At 35.8% G+C, this 19,109-nt stretch overlaps 1 protein-coding gene across 4 annotated transcripts in view; it reads right to left on the bottom strand.

The window, feature by feature from the left end:
- Positions 1-19,109, bottom strand: part of PALS1 (protein associated with LIN7 1, MAGUK p55 family member) — a 103,384-nt gene that overhangs the window by 7,897 nt on the left and 76,378 nt on the right. For all 4 annotated transcript variants that reach the window (XM_030855283.2, XM_030855285.2, XM_030855286.2 and 1 more), the window contains 6 exons: positions 14,935-15,118; positions 11,987-12,058; positions 11,557-11,628; positions 9,102-9,269; positions 7,851-8,053; positions 6,038-6,148 (listed from right to left, as the gene is read on the bottom strand). In XM_030855283.2, the coding sequence (XP_030711143.1) occupies positions 6,038-6,148; positions 7,851-8,053; positions 9,102-9,269; positions 11,557-11,628; positions 11,987-12,058; positions 14,935-15,118 (810 nt within the window). The remainder of the gene's footprint in view (positions 1-6,037; positions 6,149-7,850; positions 8,054-9,101; positions 9,270-11,556; positions 11,629-11,986; positions 12,059-14,934; positions 15,119-19,109) is intronic.

The following is a 19,109-nucleotide window of genomic DNA, read 5'->3' as shown; positions in this document are numbered from 1 at the left end:
GCTAGATACAGGACTTCCTTGGTGGCGCAGTGGTTAAGAACCCACCTGCCAATGCAGGGGACACGGGTTCGAGCCCTGGTCCAGGAAGATCCCACATGCCACAGAGCAACTAAGCCCGTGTGCCACAACTGCTGAGCCTGCACTCTAGAGCAAGCGAGCCACAGCTACTGAGCCCATGTGCCACAGGTGCTGAAGCCCTAGCGCCTAGAGCCCATGCTCCGCAACAAGAGAAGCCACCGCAATGAGAAGCCCACACACCTCAACGAAGAGTGGCCCCCACTCACTGCAACTAGAGAAAGCCCGCGTGCAGCAATGAAGACCCAACACAGCCAAAAATGAATAATAAATAAATAAATTTATTTTAAAAAAAGCTAGATACAAATTTAAACTTACTTATAAATGGTTATAAACTTAAACTTATAAATGGTTTCCATTTATATGAACTTCCAGAACAGACAAATCTATAGCGACAGAAAGTAGGTAAGTGGTTACCTAGGAAAGAGTGGAGGGGTATTAACTTTAAAGGGGCATGAGAGAACTTTTCTAGAGTGATGCAAATGTTCTAAATGTTGATTGGCATGATGGTTTCACAGGTACACATTTTGCCAAAACTCACTAAATTATACAATTAAAATGCATGCATGTAAAGTAATCTCAATAAAGTTAATTTTTTAAAATTAGAAAACTATAATTAGAAAATCAAGCACATTGTATACTGCTAAAACATTGTGGTAACTGATTAAGTTCCTGCTTTAAAAGCATGTATATAGTTGACCCTTGAACAACACAGGCTTGAAATGCACAGTTCACTTGTACACAGATTTTTTTCAATAGTTAATACTACAGTACTACACTGTCTGCAGTTGGTTGAATCTGAGGATGTGGAACTGCAGATATGGAGGGCCAACTATAAGTTACACACAGATTTTCAACTGTATGGAGGTTTTGGTGCCCAAACCCCACATTGTTCAAGGGTCAACTGTTAATAGGTATTCTTTCTAGAACTCACTCAATCTGAATTAAAAATAAAGTAGGTAAAAATATTTTAAATATTACAATTAAATATTAAAATATCAAAAATAAAATAGGTAAAAAAATTCCATGAGAGCCCTGGCAGAGACCACCAACCAAAAGAAAGTTGCTTAACATGTTTTGGAACGGCATGTGGCCCTTGGCATGCTATCAAATTCTTGCTGGAGAAGAATAACCTAACAAAAAATAAGTGTGCATGTCAGAAAATAGAAAATTAGGTTGAACAAGTAAAATGGAGTCCATTTTGGTCCTTTATGTGCATTCCTCTCCTAGAACCACTACAGTGTTTCTGGTCTACCAAAGTAGTTAACTGGGCACCAAGTTTCATAGACTGTCAATCTAGTTTTCCTTATTATATGTGATCCTCCTCAAGAACAGCCAGCGAACATGTCTCATATTTTTTTTTGAATTTTATTTTAGTTTTTTAATACAGCAGGTTCTTATTAGTTATCTATTTTATACATATTAGTGTCTATATGTCAATCCCAATCTCCCAGTTCATCCCACAACCACCACCTCCCCCACTTTATGTCTCAGATTTCTTTTGTATCATCTCAAGTGCTTAGGACAGCAGATACTCTGACCCTACTTATTTATGAACTTGCACTTGTGTTGCAAAAATGAAAAAGGAGTGAAACACTACTTTAACCAGCTGGCCTACTTAGCCTAAATAAAGCAACCAGAATTATGCTCAACACAAAGGATGGGAAAGTCCCTGATGTCGAAGACACTGAAAAATACCACCTTCACATACAGACTGAATAACAAATATAAGTAGACCCAGAGTAGAAAAAGATACCTTGGGGAGGAAAAAAGAGGGCTGGTGGGTGTGGTGAATAGTCAAGAATCAAGGACTTTTGAGGAGATTTTAGGGAGGAATATTATTATGTGTTTTTATGGCTTTTAAGGAGATTTAAAGGCATAGCAAATGAAATGAGATCTAAGTGATTCCTTTGTAAAATAGAAATTTTTAGGAAATTGGCAAAAAACAAGGAAGAGTATTTGTTACTTTGATATAGCATGTCACTTGACAGTTTTCATTTCATACATTTAAATAAAATGTCAATGCTTTCTGATTAATATATCAATATATTATCATTTAATTTTTAGTACTGTTTGGTATAATATGGACTACCTCAACCACATCCAGCATCTAAAATAATTAGCTGCCTGGGGCCTAGAGTCCTGGGCGGCTGCTGAGAGGGCCTTCCTGGCCTGTTGGTGCCTGTGGGATGCTGCAGGCTTCTCCTGGGCGTCCAGTCCTGGTTGGCTGCGTGTAATGGCCTGCAGGGCTCTGAGTGGGCAGTGCCCTACACCAGCGATAGCCTTAAAGGGAGGAGAACTCGTCAGGGACGACACTGTGCGGGTTAATTTGCGAAGTGATGGTTAAAGTTTCTGGCTTTAGACTCCTTATTTATGTTGTTAATTTTGATGGGGGTAGAGATGGAAGCTGGTCCCGTTAACAATGAGTACTCAGTCTGGAGAGGAAAACAAATCAAGGTGAACTAAAGAAAATGAGTCTTTCCCTAAAAGAAATAGAAGATGGGGAAGATGAGATGTCAGAAGATAATGACAATGGCAGCAGAGATGAGGCTGTCGTCCCTAAGAATGGTAGGAAGGTTGCTACTGCTCCCGGAAATAAAATCGAAAAAAAACGTTTCTGGCTCCCATGTTTGCTGAGAAATTAATATCACCACACAGGAGGGGAGCCACAGGGGCCAATTTGCCAAAAGACAGGAGGAGTGCCAAGCTCAAGGACCATGAGAAGAGACATGAGAACTCGGAGGAGGATGAAGAGCCTACGAGGAAAGCACCTGATAAACAGAAGGAAATGACCAAACAGAAGGCTTCCACTGAAACCAAAAAACAGAAATTAGAAGGAGATTTGGTTAGTGAATTTTAAATCTGCTGATGACCAGGAAAAAGCCCTGGAACTCAGTGAAACAAAGGTCCTTGGATACGAAACTAAATTGAAGAAACCAAAGGGAAAGGAAACAAAGAAAGATCGAAATGCCAAAACACTTTTGATCAAGAACCTGCCTGACAAAGTCACTCAGCATGAATTAATAGAAGTGTTTTAGGATGCTTTTCAAATCAGATTGGTGAGCAAGGATAGGATGAGTGAAAGGATCGCCTATATTGACTTCAAGTCACAGGCCGATGCACAATGAGCCTTGGAAGAGAAGCAAGGAACAGAGATCGGTGGGCTTGCTGTAGTTCTGGACCTTGTTGGAGAAAAAAGCCAAGGCCAAGATGAAAGAGATGGAAAAAAAGAGCACTTGGAGAATGGGAAAACGAAAGAATAAGAAAGCCATGCATTTCAAGAAAAATGTGAGAGAGCATATTTCTTTGTGGAGGTAAAGAATGTTCCTACATGTTTAATATGCAAACAAAGCCTGTCTGTGTCGAGAGAATGTAACCTAAAACACCATTAGGAAAGCAACCATCATAGGAACCACGATGGATTTACAGAAAAGATGTGTGACAAAATTCAACAAACTGAAAAAAAGGCTGAAGTTTCAATATGATTTGCTTTTGAACGTGGATAAAATAAGTGATGCTGCCATGAAATGTAGTTATGTATTAAGTGAGAAAATGGCCTGGTCAGCAAAACCTCTTGCAGATGGCGAGTTTATCAAAGACTGTCTGTTGAGCGCAGCAGAAATCATGTGCCCTGAACAGACACGCATTTGCCAACATAAGACTAACTGGTAATGTTGTTGCCCAGCATGTTAACAATACGACTGAGAACTTGCAGGACAAGTTGCAAGAAAAAGCTGAATCATTTGTGGCTTTTTTCCATTTAGCTCAGGAAGGTGTGGATGGAAATAACACCCCCCCCACGTAGCTGTATTTATTCATGGTGTCAATGAAACTTTTGATGTGATCAAAGAACTTCTGGACATGGTTCCCATAACAGGCACAACATCAGGAAATAGTTTTACGTGTTGAGAAAAGTCTTAAAAAAATTTAACGTGGACTGGTCAAAGTTGGTAAGTATTAGCACAGATGGTGACTCTGTGATGGTTAGTGTTAAAGAACTAGTTACAAAACTGAAATCTAAAGTGTCAGGGCTTTGCCAAGACAAGGAACTTAAGTCTCTGCACGGTCTCATTCTCCAGGAGACACTTTGTGCTAAAAGATTAAAAATGGATCACGTCATGGACATAGTTTATACCATAACCTGGATACACTCCCATGGCTCGGACCACAGAAATCGGTGCTGTGTTTAATCAGTTAGACACACAATATGGAAACATGTTCTGCTCTATGGAACTTAAGTGGCTGAATTGTGGTGTAGTCCTAAGGCAGCTTTTTGAACAGTTGGAGGAAACTGACTTTTTCATGTCTTCTAGAGGAAAATCTGAGCCTCAGCTTACGAGCAAAGATTGGCTCAGAGACTTAACCTTTTTGGTTGACATTATTATAACATATCTAAACATGCTGGATATTTCTCTGCAAAGGCGTTCACAAGTGGTGACACAAATGTATGATTCAGTTGGCTCATTCCTAGTGAAATTTTGTCTTTGGTAGACTCATTTGGGAAGGAACAACCTGGCCCACTTTCCTACGATGAAATTAGTTTTTGAAAATGAAAATGACAGCCTGAACTACATTCCCCAAATTAAAGAGTTGAAGACTCAATTCCAAAAAACGTTCTCTGACTTTTCCAACTTTATGAGAATGAACTAATCTTGTTTAGTTCCCCTTTCTCAATTAGTATTAATAATGTGAATAAAGAGCTACAAATGGAAGTTACTGAATTGCAGGTCAACACTATACTGAAAGCCAAATACGATAACGTTGGAATCCCAGAATTCTACAGATATCTTGGGAGGTTACCCTAAATATAAAAACCATTATGCAAAGGTTCTGTCCATGTTTGGAAGTACTTATGTTTGTGAGCAGCTATTTTCTGCTATGAAACTAAAGAAAACTAAGTGTTACTCAAAGTTAAAGGATTCAAAGATGAATTCTCTGCTGCATGTTGCAACACAAGATTCACAACCTCATGCTGATTGATATCTTGGGGCATAGGAAAGGAATGCCAGATTTTGAATTTCAAATCTGAGGAGTAATATATTATGGAACTTTGAATAATTATTTATATTTCCAAATTATATTTTTTCAATGCCAAATTTAAAGTACAATCTCTGGCATCATATGTTTGTACCTTATAACATATAAAATAAAATTTGACTATATTCTGGCAAAAAAAAATAATAACTAAAAACATTTTTCCATTTCAGATCATACAAAAAGATCAAAGGCAGAAGACAAACAGAACATAAAATTTCAATGAGAAAAAAGAAGAGAAAAGCAAGGGGACTCAAGTTTGGCTCCTTGCATATGTGGAATATCTGCAGATAAAAGTGGGTAATCCCTAAGAATCTGCTGAGAATATTTGGTGTGGGGGGAGGGTGTTACCTAATCCTTGTTAGAAATAACATAGATCTGTGTGAAGAAGGGTAAGGAAGTTTTAAGAAATGCCAAAGGTGTATGTATTACTGTATGTATATATGGTAGGAATACATAAAAATGTATGTATTCCTACCATACATTTAGAGTGATAATAGAGAATGTATGCAGAACAACAAGAGAAGCCCCCTGCTTTGGAGAGCTGCTGAAGTCCAACCAGAGGCAACTGTGGCAGTTTTGGGAAAGTGATATGGCAGAAAGAATAATCCGTTTGAAAGCCTAAGCTGATGTGTTTTTTTTTTTTTTTTTGCGGTACGCGGGCCTCTCACTGTTGTGGCCTCTCCCGTTGCGGAGCACAGGCTCCGGACGCGCAGGCTCAGCGGCCATGGCTCACGGGCCCAGCCGCTCCGCATGTGGGATCTTCCCGGACCGGGGCACGAACCTGTGTCCCCTGCATCGGCAGGCGGACTCTCAACCACTGCGCCAGCAGGGAAGCCTGATGTAGTTTTTAAGCACTGTGACATATTAAGCCATGACTGTTTCATGTTACTTTCAATGGAATAGTATGACAGTATAATAACTTTACCTTTGGATTCTTGCCCTCTTTGGCCAATAATGCCCGAAGTCTTTCTTGTGAAGGAGGTGCAATGAAGATAATATATGGTTTCAAGTCTGAGTTCCGGAGAGTCTTCAATGACTGTAAAGAAAAGATAGATCTTAACCATTCAATATAAGAATATATTGTGTACCTATAACACACACAGAATATTGGCTTACTCTTTATATGTAATGAAATAAAATTAATGAAGAATTACAACTATGTGATGATAAAATACCCTGCTAATAAGATCACACACAGATTAAAATAACCATATTAAAAATCCATTTTGAAGGAATTACAAATGAGCAGTCACCTTACCATGTGCCAGGGTCTAAATGCAAAAAGAATCAGAGAAAAACTTCACATACACATACAAAAGAAAATTCTGGAAAAGCACATCCAAGAAGAAAAAGCATACTGTCTGAATTAAGAGACTGTGGTTTTCACCTTGCCTTTGCATGAATGTGTGTCCCTAAATTGAAGTACTCTACAAAAATGGGGATTATAGGGACATGTCCTTTTCTATCTTAAAAACAGTAATTAAGACAATATGCTTAACTACTCTAAGTTCTTTGGTAAATTTGTTAGCCAAAATAATATAAAGAATTCTGAAGGAATTTAGTAAAAACATCAATCCTTCTCTTAAGTCTGATATTTATAGTTGAAACAGCAGAGACTAATAAGCTCTTTTGTTCACTAAAAAATAAAGAAAACCTAATTACTATTTCAGGAAAGCCATTTTGGAATCAATTCTCTCTCTCTCTCTCTCTCTTCTTTTTTTAAATAAATTTATTTATCTTTGGCTGCGTTGGGTCTTTGTTGCTGTGCACGGGCTTTCTCTAGTTGTGGTGAGCAGGGGGCACTACTCTTCGTTGTGGCGCGCGGGCTTCTCATTGCGGTGGCTTTTCTTGTTGCGGACCACAGGCTCTAGGCACATGGGCTTCAGTAGTTGTGGCACACGGGCTCAGCAGTTGTGGTTCATAGGCTCTAGAGCGCAGGCTCGGTAGTTGTGGTGCACGGGCTTAGTTGCTCCGCGGCATGTGGGATCTTCCCAAACCAGGGCTTGAACCCGTGTCCCCTGCACTGGCAGGCGGATTCTTAACCCCTGCGCCACCAGGGAAGTCCCTCAATTCTCTTTCATATACATCTCTTTAATGACCACTACCTATGTCTCGTGAGTTGACATACACAGTAGGTTCCACGACATTAAGGAAAGTTTTATGCTAAAGCTGTACAATGTACAAAAAGAAAAAAAATTCACAACAAACACAATCTTAAAAATCCCAAATTTCTAAAATTATTTTATTTTTAATGGAAATCTAAAAAGCAACTGTTAGTAATTTTTGAAGGTTTTCTTTTGTATGACAGATAATAGAACAGTGGACATTTCGTTAGATACAACCCAGCACTCGTAATGATACTAATACTTGAACTACGTCATTTAAAACCATAAAAATGACCTCTAATTGTTCTAATTTTTCTCATATAAGAATCAGGAAAAGGAAATTCTTTTATAACCTTTAAAATACTAAAGTACTATACCAGCACTACAGTTACTGTATTTTAAGTTTCAGAAAACATGTACATGTGTATATGTAAGTATGGAATATATGTATTTTCCCCTCAGAGGAAACTGAAAGAGATTTAGCAACCTAAATTCGTAGGGAATCAGTGTGAAAAAACTGTATGAGAACTTAATTAGGTCCTGTGGTTCTTGGACCAAAATACAGTTCCCACTAAAAATTACTCTGTGAAAAATGTCCTCAAGTTCAACACCCTAAACCAAAATAGTTTTTACCTGTGTACGAAGACTTAAAAGACATATTTTGCCCGAGTTGATCACTTGCCGTACAGAATCTATGCTGGTTCCATACAAATTTTTCTCAAATTCACCATGCTCAATGAACTTTCCAGCTGCTACGTCTGCCTCAAATGCCTGCCGTGAAACAAAGTGGTAATCTCTACCGGCTACTTCATGGTCTCGCCGACTCCGAGTTGTATCTAGGCAAACAAAATCAGGTAAAAATAATGGACGTGGATCAGAGTAAGGATGAGGGATAATTCTGTTAGTCAGAAAAAATGTTTATTTTGTAATACAAATTTAAAAATAATGAATTAAGGAAATGTTAGACCCCCATGTGTTTAACTTAACATTGACTGGTTTTATTTCTAGATTGAGAAATGAACAAAACTGTGTTTTTACTATCTTAATAACCATTACCTTTAATATGTTTTATGCTTACACTCCAAATTACTTCATCTTGCATTTCATTTAAAATACTATCACTCTGGGGACCTCCCTGGTGGCACAGTGGTTAAGAATCTGCTTGCCAATGCAGGGGACACGGATTTGAGCCCTGGTCTGGGAAGATCCCACATGCCGTGGAGCAACTAAACCCATGCGCCACAACCTACTGAGCCTGCACTCTAGAGCCCACAAGCCACAACTACTGAGCCCGCGTGCCACAACTACTGAAGCCCACGTGCCTAGAGCCCTTGCTCCGCAACAAGAGAAGCCACCGCAATGAGAAGTCCACGCACCACAACGAAGAGTAGCCCCTACTTGCTGCAACTAGAGAAAGCCCACGCGCAGCAACGAAGACCCAACGCAGCCAAAAATAAATATAAATAAATAAATTTTAAAAGTAAAATAAAATACTATCACTCAGTTTTTCCATAAGATTAGGTACTATACAGTCTTTAAACAGAACTTCTGTATTCAGAAATTAGGTCTAAATTAGGTCTAAATTTCTATCTTCTGCATCAGTTAAAAAAAACAGGGGCTGATTCCATACTGAGCACGGCATTGTAAGAGGCCCAAATTGAAATTCATTTAGAAAGTAATTAGTACCATACTCTTAGAGAAAATGTATATTTATCAAGAGTGACTATCTTTAATAGCAAATTCTCAAAAGATTTGGTTAAAACAAAGTTCCTCTTTCTTGGACAACACTCTTTTGATGAAATGGGTGAAAAACTTCCCTACACAGTTAGGTTCTAAGGTAGTAAGCTGAAAAGCACAGGAAAATGGGAATGCATCCAAACTTACGAGGAACTGCAGATGCAAAGCGGTCTTTCTCTTTGTTCATGAGCCTCTGACGCAATTCATTCTGGCCACAGTTCTGTGGACCAATCAAAATGATAGGTCTTTTCCTATTTGCTGGCTGATGATAAAGTGACATTTCCTCATAAGTTAAGATCTCTTCATTGTCATAATCTTTGAAAAAGAAAAAGTTAAGCCCTTCAGACAGAATTATTGCCATGTAATAAATATATACTCATAGATCTTTCAAAAAATTGAAAAAAAGCACAAGTTATTATCATTAAAAATGCTTAACTTTTGGGATCAAGACAGTAATATGGAAAATCATGAGTATTTTCCCATGTCATTATATCCTTGCCAGGATTATGAAAATAAATCAAATAATATATTAATCCTTCTAGAAATGTTTATTGCTTCTCATTTCATACTGTGTTTGAATGTTTAATACAATATAACTATACTGATTCATATCAAATAGCTAGTTTGCAGCCAATACTTTGACAGAGGGTGAGGCACCAAGGCATAAACTAATGAGAATAATATCTGTCATTTTTGTAAAATGGGGATACTAATACTTTAATTAGAGGGTTGGTTTAAGGAGAAGACAACGTATATGCTGCAAACAATACCTGGCATAGACAAACATTTACAAATAGTGCTGCAACTAGTGTTATCAGAGAAAGCTGGAATACTTTTCTGTGATCATATAACTTGAAAACACAGCATATCTATGCTATCCAACTTTCTACACTTCTGTTTACTTTATCCTGGAATACTAATACTAACCTGAGATCATGATTCAAGAAGAGGTATAAATTATAACAGGTGGGGTAACATTCCTAAAGCCCACAATCCAGATGAAATCAGAGCTGTCCAGTGGTAAGAACAAAGGCAGACAACTAGTGACCTGCTATCTTCTCAATCATATTACTTCACCTAGCTGGGTAAGAGCATCAGATGTGTAGTCAGACCGTCAGCTATAAGTTCCATGGGGGCAGGGGACCATCTTAATCTTGTCAGTGCTTAGCACAGAGCACAGAGCAGGAACTCAAACTCTAGTTGTTTAAACTCCAACTCAACCATGTATTAGTTGTAAGAACTTAAGCAGGCCACTTTCACATCTGAACCTGAATTCATTAATCTGTAATCTCAAGGAATTTATTTTGAGAACTAAATGGATGAAGGTTACTGCCCCTGGAACAGAAGTTATTATAAATGATAGTTATTAATAAAAATGTTAATTATGATAACAGCACTATGAACAGAAATGTAATTCCTTCCCTTCTCAAAACGCTTTCCCTCTGAAAAATCTAAGTTCCTTCTTCTAACATGTACAGACTGTGGAAACATTTTGATTCACAGACGTAGATATATCATAATATAACAGCTATTAGAGCTGAACCAGTTAATTTTAGTGTATTTCAAAAGATAAAGAAACAGATATTAATCACTTACCCAAGTATAGAGGAAAAGATTAAAATTCCAATAAATCTTCTTAGCTACATAATCTATCACTTAGCATTAAGGATGTTTATTTTGGGAAAAAAAATTTATTATAGTAGATGGAATCTCAGGTTTAGTTTTGTATCAAATTTTCCAATTATCTATAACATTTTATTTTCACTAGTTCAATTTATGCCACTTAAGAAATTTTCAAGGTATTGAGAGAATAAAAATAAGCCTTATAAATTGTGTAAGAAGTTAAAGACTCCCTTTGCTTTATTATTTGGCTTGTTTCTAATGTGAATTAAAGAAGGGGTAGCAAATTCTAAAGCCCATAAGGACCAACCAAGAAGGTAATGAAAGCACTAAATCAGGCTGGGTTTATAAAAAATTGGATGTGGTGGAGACTGCTGAACTAAGTAGGTGCCCAGTATAAAGGCAAAAGCATATCATTCAGGTCCAGCAGACCAGTGTCATGGGGGAATATGAGCCCAGTGTTATTTGAGCTTTTGATTTTAAGAGAAGCTACAACTTAAAATTTTTTTAATCTTAACAATAAATTAAAATAGAACAGAAAATTCTCCTGTGTGCCTGACTCAGTCAGCAGGCTCTATGCAATGGCTTGCCTTGGTGACATGAGTTACTGTAGACAAAATGTTCATTTTTTACTTAAAATACAGCTATATTGTTAGAATTTGTTAGAAACATGTATTAATTTTGCAAATAAAGAGTTTAAGTAGGAAAAAATTTATGAGGAAACTATCAATATAACACTGTACATGCTAAATTGTACTATAATTTTTATACCAGTTTTTCTCAGAATTTAAAACTGTGCATTCCTCATAGGATTCCAAAAGAAAATAATTTCTGCTAAATGGCTTTATTAAGCACACATGTTACATTAAGAGGCCAAGACCAGAAATAAAATTCCCTGAAAATATCAATTTAATTTCTTTCAAGTGTTAGATATGGACCTCTTTCGGATATAAATACAACTATATCTGAGAGTGGAACTTACCATCATTTTTATTGGCATTATATAAAACCTTTTTCCTCTTCTTTTTATTCTTCTTTGCACACCATAGTTTTCCTGTTGAGAATAAAAAACGTAAGTATAAATGTGGTATTTGTTTCCTTGAATAAAGCTACATATTTCAAATAGAAGAACTCAAATAGTTTTAAATTTAAATTTATAGACGCGTTACATTGTTCATAGAAGAACTATTTTTCAGAGAAGTAGTTATAATTTTCCATTAATCTCACATCACAGATAGATAATCTTTAATACTTAAATCCTCTCCTTCCTTTACAGTCCTAAGGTAATCAGTTTTGCTTCTCACATCACTCTTGCCATGAATACCTCTTTCTTGACAGTTATGATATGTAAATCTAAACCTGATTCCAGATGAAGACCCAAGAAACCTCAATGTCAAATATAAGTGTCCAACCTGATTTTTCTGGCTCCTTATCTTCTTCTATGGTTTGCTTCATGGCTTCCCTTTGCTGCTGAAAGCTTTTCCCTAATAAGCAGAAAGGAAAAAGAGTAAAATAGTTAAGTCAAAAGGATAGAAGTATTTTTTTTAAAATCAAGGGACACCACCAGAAGTAACTCTTCATTTATATTCCCTTCTAAATCCTCCTGCCACCACATCAGAGTATATCAACTATGATTATACGCTCCAAACAGTTAAAGTATTAAGTCTCCACCTTGCTCTCAATCAATCCTAGAACATGTATTACTGGACTATATATCATCTATTAAAAAAGATAAATAACAAACCAGTGCTAGAAAATTTAATAGTTCAATTTTTACAAAGTTTTCATTTAGCATCTACTATGTGGAAAGCACTGTGCTGGATGTTACAATGGTTCTGATCATTTGAATTATTGCAAATCAAGCAAATTAATTCTAGGAGTTAACTTTCCAAAATAATATGTAAACAGTCACCAGTTTTTGATTCCAAGACACCATTCAACATATTCCCTCGCATTTATCATTTTCAATCCCTCTTTTTCTTTGTATGTATGTATATGCTTTAAAGATTTTTCATTTCTACCTTAAGCTACCCATGATACAAATAAATGAAAAACCTATTACATTTTTCCTCTCAGGATTAAGATTTTAAATATAGGAGGCTTTCAAGGTTTCTGATTTTCATGTTCTTTTCAGACATCCACCTTAGAATCAAATGTATTTTTTTTCTGAAGGATAAACGTGGCTTTAATTAGAAAATTCTGAATTAGAGTTCTACTTTTATATTTAATTTTTATATTTAATTCTTTCCATTTCAGGCCAGAGATTCTTAAAAATCAATAAGCAAATTCCATCTATGATGTTGGGATAATCTGTTGAACTTAGTGCATTTTATAAGAGCACAAGCAAAAACAGTATTGAGTTTGATATACATAAAAAACATTAAAAGAAATCAAGTTATCTCCAGAAGCTGTACAGATTGTGTTTCTAGATAAAACAAGTAGCTATGACTATAGGGAAATTTTTAAGAGCATTAAATTTTTTAAAAAATATTTGACTTCAACAGATTTAGAAAATAAAGAACAAAATAATTTAAATAATTTATATACTAAAATGTTTAAAAACATTACAGTAATGTACTGCTATGGCACATTTTTATAGTACACACGTATGTAGACTGTTTTTGAAATAGAAGCAGACATTAGTGGGAGATGGACATTATAACCTCTTAGAAATCCTCCTGACAGAAAACTGTCAAACTCAAACTAACATGGGTCCATTTATTTGTCCTATAAAAAGACTTACAAATGGTATCATTAAAACTTCCTTGATTTATCTATCTATTTTCAGAAACTCAATGTAATCAATCAGTCAATAGATATTAGTTCTAAGTATTTATGGGCTAAAGCTGACATGGTGAAAGATATCAAATTGATATCTGGCACAAGCACTACGAACCATAATGGCTGCCCAGTACCCCAGGATTCTAGAGGAATGTTCCTGTAACTGTTACTGTGAAGAGTCAAGGGTACAGTATCATCCTCTGAACTTAATATAAGAAGCCCATTCCTCCTTCCTTGATATATGCGTCAGTATACACAGAATCTCCAGCTTTGGGGTTTTAAAGCAGATGATTTGTGGCTGTGACTTTATTATACACATAATGTATTACTTGTAGTCACAGTCATTGTAAGCCAAATTCTATAGCCAGATCTGTTATGCTTAAAATCTTAAGGTTTAATAGGAGGTATAATCCCTAAAAAATGTTATAGGCAAAAGTCAAGGCTTGGAAGAGTTTTTTTTAAAAAAAAACAGCCTTAGAAGGTCTAATTCAGAAGCACCAGTTCTGGCAGAACTATTTTTAAAAACCGCCTATTTATTAATTTAGCAGATACTGCCCTAAATTTGAAAGAATAAGTAAGATGTAGTCACTGGCCTAGAAGTTTACAAACTGAGAATATACAGTACAAAGTACTGTAACAGACAATTCCATGTAAGTATTATGAAGTAGGGCACACAAAAAAGGAAAAAAAAACATTGTTTTACATTAATGTATAATTAAAGTATTAACGGATATGCTTTAAAGTCAAATATGGAAGAGAAGCTTATCTCAGTGCCTTATACAATGCTGATATAACAGTATTTTTTGAGTGAATAAGCTGATGAATTATCACTTTATTCCCATTTCATCATTCTGTAAGTATTCCTTTGCCTTCACTAATATCTTATTATACTTTCCTTGGTTCTGTTTCCCTCATTCCACCATACCCACATCCTGGGAACTGCAGGAACAATTTGTAGGAAAAATTACATCTATACACTTCATTCCATTAAGCATCATCTTCACTCTTCAGAAGAAATATGTTCCCTTAATAATCTTAATGTCCAATGTGAGCTAAAGTTTTATTTTAGTATAGTCTAAATTAGAGAGTCTTCTTCAATGAAAAGTTGGGGGCATCCTATTTCCACCCTAAGATATCTTAGGAGAGATAAATTCAGTAGTCTTACTCTCCTGATTCCTTATAAAGTGATGCACCTTCACAAATTCCTATTTAGATATCAAGTTTGATGCTCCAGTTGATGATAATCTGTTATAGTATAAGTTTTGTTGCCTTGATGCTTTTGTTGTTCAATACAAGTTTTGTTGCCTTGAAAACAGGGTAGTCTCAATGTACCTACAGTGAATGTAGTACAACATGGGATTGGCTGACGAGATTATATCGTAATTCCATTCTAAAGCCCAACAAATTGGTTAATTTATATTCAAGATACTTATGTTACAGATACAACATAAAAATCAACGACGTGAAAAAGTATTTACATCATTTTTTAAAAGGCATGAAAAAGTGAGTTTTTCTCTTTGAAGATTTGTATTTTAAATGTTTTTTTAAACTTTGTACTTTCTACTATACTGTCTCTTACCTGGAACAAGCCCAGCTAGAGGCTGATTATCTTCATCCCCTTCCCTGTAGGCCTGCCACCAATTTGGATCTTCTTGACTGATTACATGAAGTATATCCCCTTTTTGAAAAGACAGACCTAACTCTCGACATGGAACATAAGGGTCATCTGAGGGGTCATAGTCAAAATGAGCCTTTACATGGATCTAAAAGATAAAAAGGGTAAAAGTAAGAACAACGATAATGAAATGGCAACACAAAATCTTCAGCATAAATATAATTAAAATGTTACATTTTTCATTAGTGCAAAGATATTATGAATTGAAAGAAGGGAGGTTAGTTTAGTTAACTGTATTTTGGGAGCAGAATTTTCCCAGACTCATCTGTTTTCTTCAGTTAAGACAGTCCTGTTGATTGCAAACATGTACAAGAGTATGCAAAACACTGCACTGTTAGCTGCTAACAAGCTGAGGTGCTAAGGGGCCTCAAAGGTTTGATAGAAGCAGAAGGAATGTAATAGAGACTCCCTCCCCTTCCATTCCTGACCTGTGAAAACAATGACTCTGCAGTAAGGTATGTAATTTCTAAACCACTACTACCAGGAAAGGTAGACTGTAAACCTCACCACATCTGTCATCTAAGCAGGTGAGTGTCAGTTTCCCTGGTGCCATCATCCAGGGAAACTGCTCTTGGCCACACTGTCAGCGCGACTGCACCTTAATCTCCTTCAGAGTTTCTTCTAAAGGGATATGTTTAGGGTTCATAAATAAAGACACCCTAAACTGCTAAAATTATCTAAATCAAGTGTATAATCATTCCTATCGTGTTCTATACATAGGCTTTATTACTAGTGGTATAAGTTAAAATTTTTGTTAACTGTGTTTTTGCGTATCTAAAACCTGTTAACGCTCTTAGCACTAAAGGTAAGAATTCACATGAACCTTATTGAAAGCTAAGTTATTTCCAATGCTATTTTCTTCAATATATTCTATAAGATCAAGTATTCTTACTTCTTAGGAGGTATAAAGGAATTAATATTCTCTTTAACTCCCCTATCTGTACTTTTTATCCAAGCTGGTCAAATGGCATGTGGCATTTTCCAAAATCTGTAAGAAGTCCATTTTCATCTAACAAAATCCTACACCTATTTTCAATGAGTTTTTCTGCCCCACATAGGTTATATTTCAGGTCTGGGCTCAGTGAGCCAGGCACCTGATTGACAGTCTAAGAATTTTATAATTCTGAGTTCTCTTCTATCCAAGTGTTGTTTGACTTTCCTTAAGCCTTTTACCCTAACCATGACTGAGGCCACCAATCATAAAGATAATACTGGTCTGCTTCAAAAACTATTTTTATGAGAAAACACTATCTTTTTTCAGCTCCTGAAACACTTAAAAAATTGACTATTCTCAATCAATAATGAGAATATATGAAAGCTGATAAAATACTTTTAAAGTGCTATATATATATAATACATATCCCTCCATTATAATAACCAAGAATCCTCATGAAAGCAACAGCCTCTTTCAGAAATTTTGTTTGAAGGTATCTTTAGATAAAGAATACTGTATTTTTTAATTTCAGAAAAATATTTTACTGCTATAAATATGAAATGAGGAAATCTATGTCTCAATATACAAACAGCAACACTGAAGTAAAGCAAGTGATTCAGTTAAAAATATAGAACTTAAATGCTAGTCTGCTTTTTGGGGGGTAGCTTTTCACTGATGTACTACATAAGTTCAAATAGTACACAAAATCCTAAATGTATAGCTCAATTAATTTTCATAAACAAAACAAACCTGTGTAACCAGCACCCAAATCAAGAACCAGAATATCACCAGCACCTCAGAAGCCCCGCCTCACGTTCCTTTCAGTCACTAGCCATGCTATGTCCTCCAAGGATAAATATCATCCTGATTTCTAGAATAGATTAGTTTTGTCCTCCAACGGTAAACATCACCCTGGTTTCTAGCATAGATTAATTTCCCTGTATTTTACTTCATATAAATGGAATCACATAGTACACACTCTTGGCTTAAATATGTTTACGATACCTCACTCAATTTAACAGTGTTCTGCTGCATTACAACTGGAGTGTGCCCTAAACAGCCTTATTCTTGATATGAAAAACAGACTTTTTAATAAAATCTTGAAAACTTTGTCAGTTAAAACCAAAAATGAATTTTAGAGAGTGATACAGGGTAGTAGTGAGTCAAAACAGTTGAGAGACTGGGTAAAAAGACTATACATACAATTCTGTAACCCTGGCATGAGGTCTCTAATCTATAGGATGATTAAAAAAAAAAATCTCTGCTTGAGTACCATCCCTGTTAATCAATAATGCTTCTACATCTGTTTAAATTGTTGTTTTTTTAGTCAAACAATCTTAGCAATCTGAACATGAAATTATAGGCATCATTTATGGTGGTGGAGAGATCATTTTATTAACAGGCTTTTCAAAGATGCATGAAATCAGACTACTTGTCAGCCTGATTGATGATTTTATCAAATCACTTTCTGAAATCAATACCCAGCATGTTGTTTCCAAACTGTTTTGCTCAGAACACCTGCTAGGATGTTTATTAAAATACTGACTTCTTATGCTACGTCTCAAACTTTCAGACTCTGTATTTTAATTATGTTCCTTGGATAATTGTTACATACATGCTGTTTAAGATGTACCCTAAAATCTCAGGGAACTACTACCCTGAGGGAAACTAAATAGACCAGTGAGGACGCTGTATCTAAGTCTATGACCTTTGCCAGAGGCCAAACAAAATCACCCAGAGATGCTTTTCTCCCTACTCTGCTTAGGTCTTACCTCTTCACTATTCAGATTTAGTTGGTTTGGAATGAGGCCCCTCTGTGCAGGCTGGGAAGAGGAGTAAAATTGAGAGCAAAGTTTATTTCATATCAGGGAAATTAACCATATGACAGGGTAAAAGTCTGAGTATTGACTTGACATGTACTATGTGACTTCTATCTATATATAGGCATACCTTGTTTTATTGTGTTTCACTTTACTGCATTTTGCAGATAGAGTGTGACTCACTTTATTGCAGTGGTCTGGAACCGAACCTGCAATATCTCTGAAGTATGCCTGTATTCCACTGCAATTCTTATCAGCTCTAGAAGTTATCTTCAGCAATCTTTCCTCTTCAGCTCTGTTAGTGGCTAATTTATTTCCTTTCCCATACAAAAGAAAACAGAGTCCTTTTCAAATGAAGGAGAGATGCCGACCCCTATAGGAAAGCTCCAGGGTTTAACAATGCTGTAGTATCACTACAATGTATCTGACCAAAACAATGTCTGATTTCTAATCCAAACAAAATCATCTGTTTAAATTTTAAATTACAGGGCTGTTTAGACACAATTATCTTCCAGTCCAACATTTTTCTCCTTGCCCCTTTTTTTTAAGCACATTTGAAATCCTAATGATGGGAGCACAGTAAAGGAATAATAATTCATTAATTTATTTACATCTTTCCTAAGGGATTCAATGCTCAAAAATAATTTTTCCTTGTAATTTTTATTTCTGTATTTCTTATTATACTAGACTTATCTCTAACTTTTAAAATTACTTATAGAAGAGAAAATAGTGAAAGTGTGTCTTCTTTTGTCTTTGGCCTAAACTTTACCATAAGGCAGATTATAAAACTAAGGGCAGCATCAAGAAAAGCCTTTGAGTGTCAAGCAACAGTTTTCAAATTCCTTCTCCTCATCCTGAGATTCCTCCTCTCCAATGCCCATTCAAGAAGGAATATCTTTATTATTTGTTCTCTTCCATTTTTAACAGGAGAAATTTGGGATATCTGTGGGGCATCCAGTTAATGGTTAGTAGTAGTAGGCAGACAAAAATATGAACCTTAGGGTAACAGCAAACTTAATAGAGCAACTGCCCTAACCTGAAAGGGGATGTCCATCTAATACACTGTACACAGAAATTTTCAATAGTTTTTCATCTTCTGATAAAATATTTATAAAATTTTTATTGCATTATAAAATTCCAGATCTTCTTCCAAATGAGAAAAAATTAAGATGAAAATTATATTATACATTTTATACCTCTAAGAGAAAAGTAAGTATACTGGATGGCAGTGGTTCTCAACCTTTCCTTTCAACCCAGTTATCTTCATAGGCTACGAACAATTCTTAACCTATCATTTTTTAAAATCTGTAGAATTTTTTGCAAAC

The sequence above is a fragment of the Globicephala melas genome, chromosome 2, assembly GCF_963455315.2.
Source record: "Globicephala melas chromosome 2, mGloMel1.2, whole genome shotgun sequence".
NCBI lineage: Eukaryota > Metazoa > Chordata > Mammalia > Artiodactyla > Delphinidae > Globicephala > Globicephala melas.
Note: the sequence above shows the minus strand (reverse complement) of the source record. Positions and strands in the feature narration are given on the sequence as shown.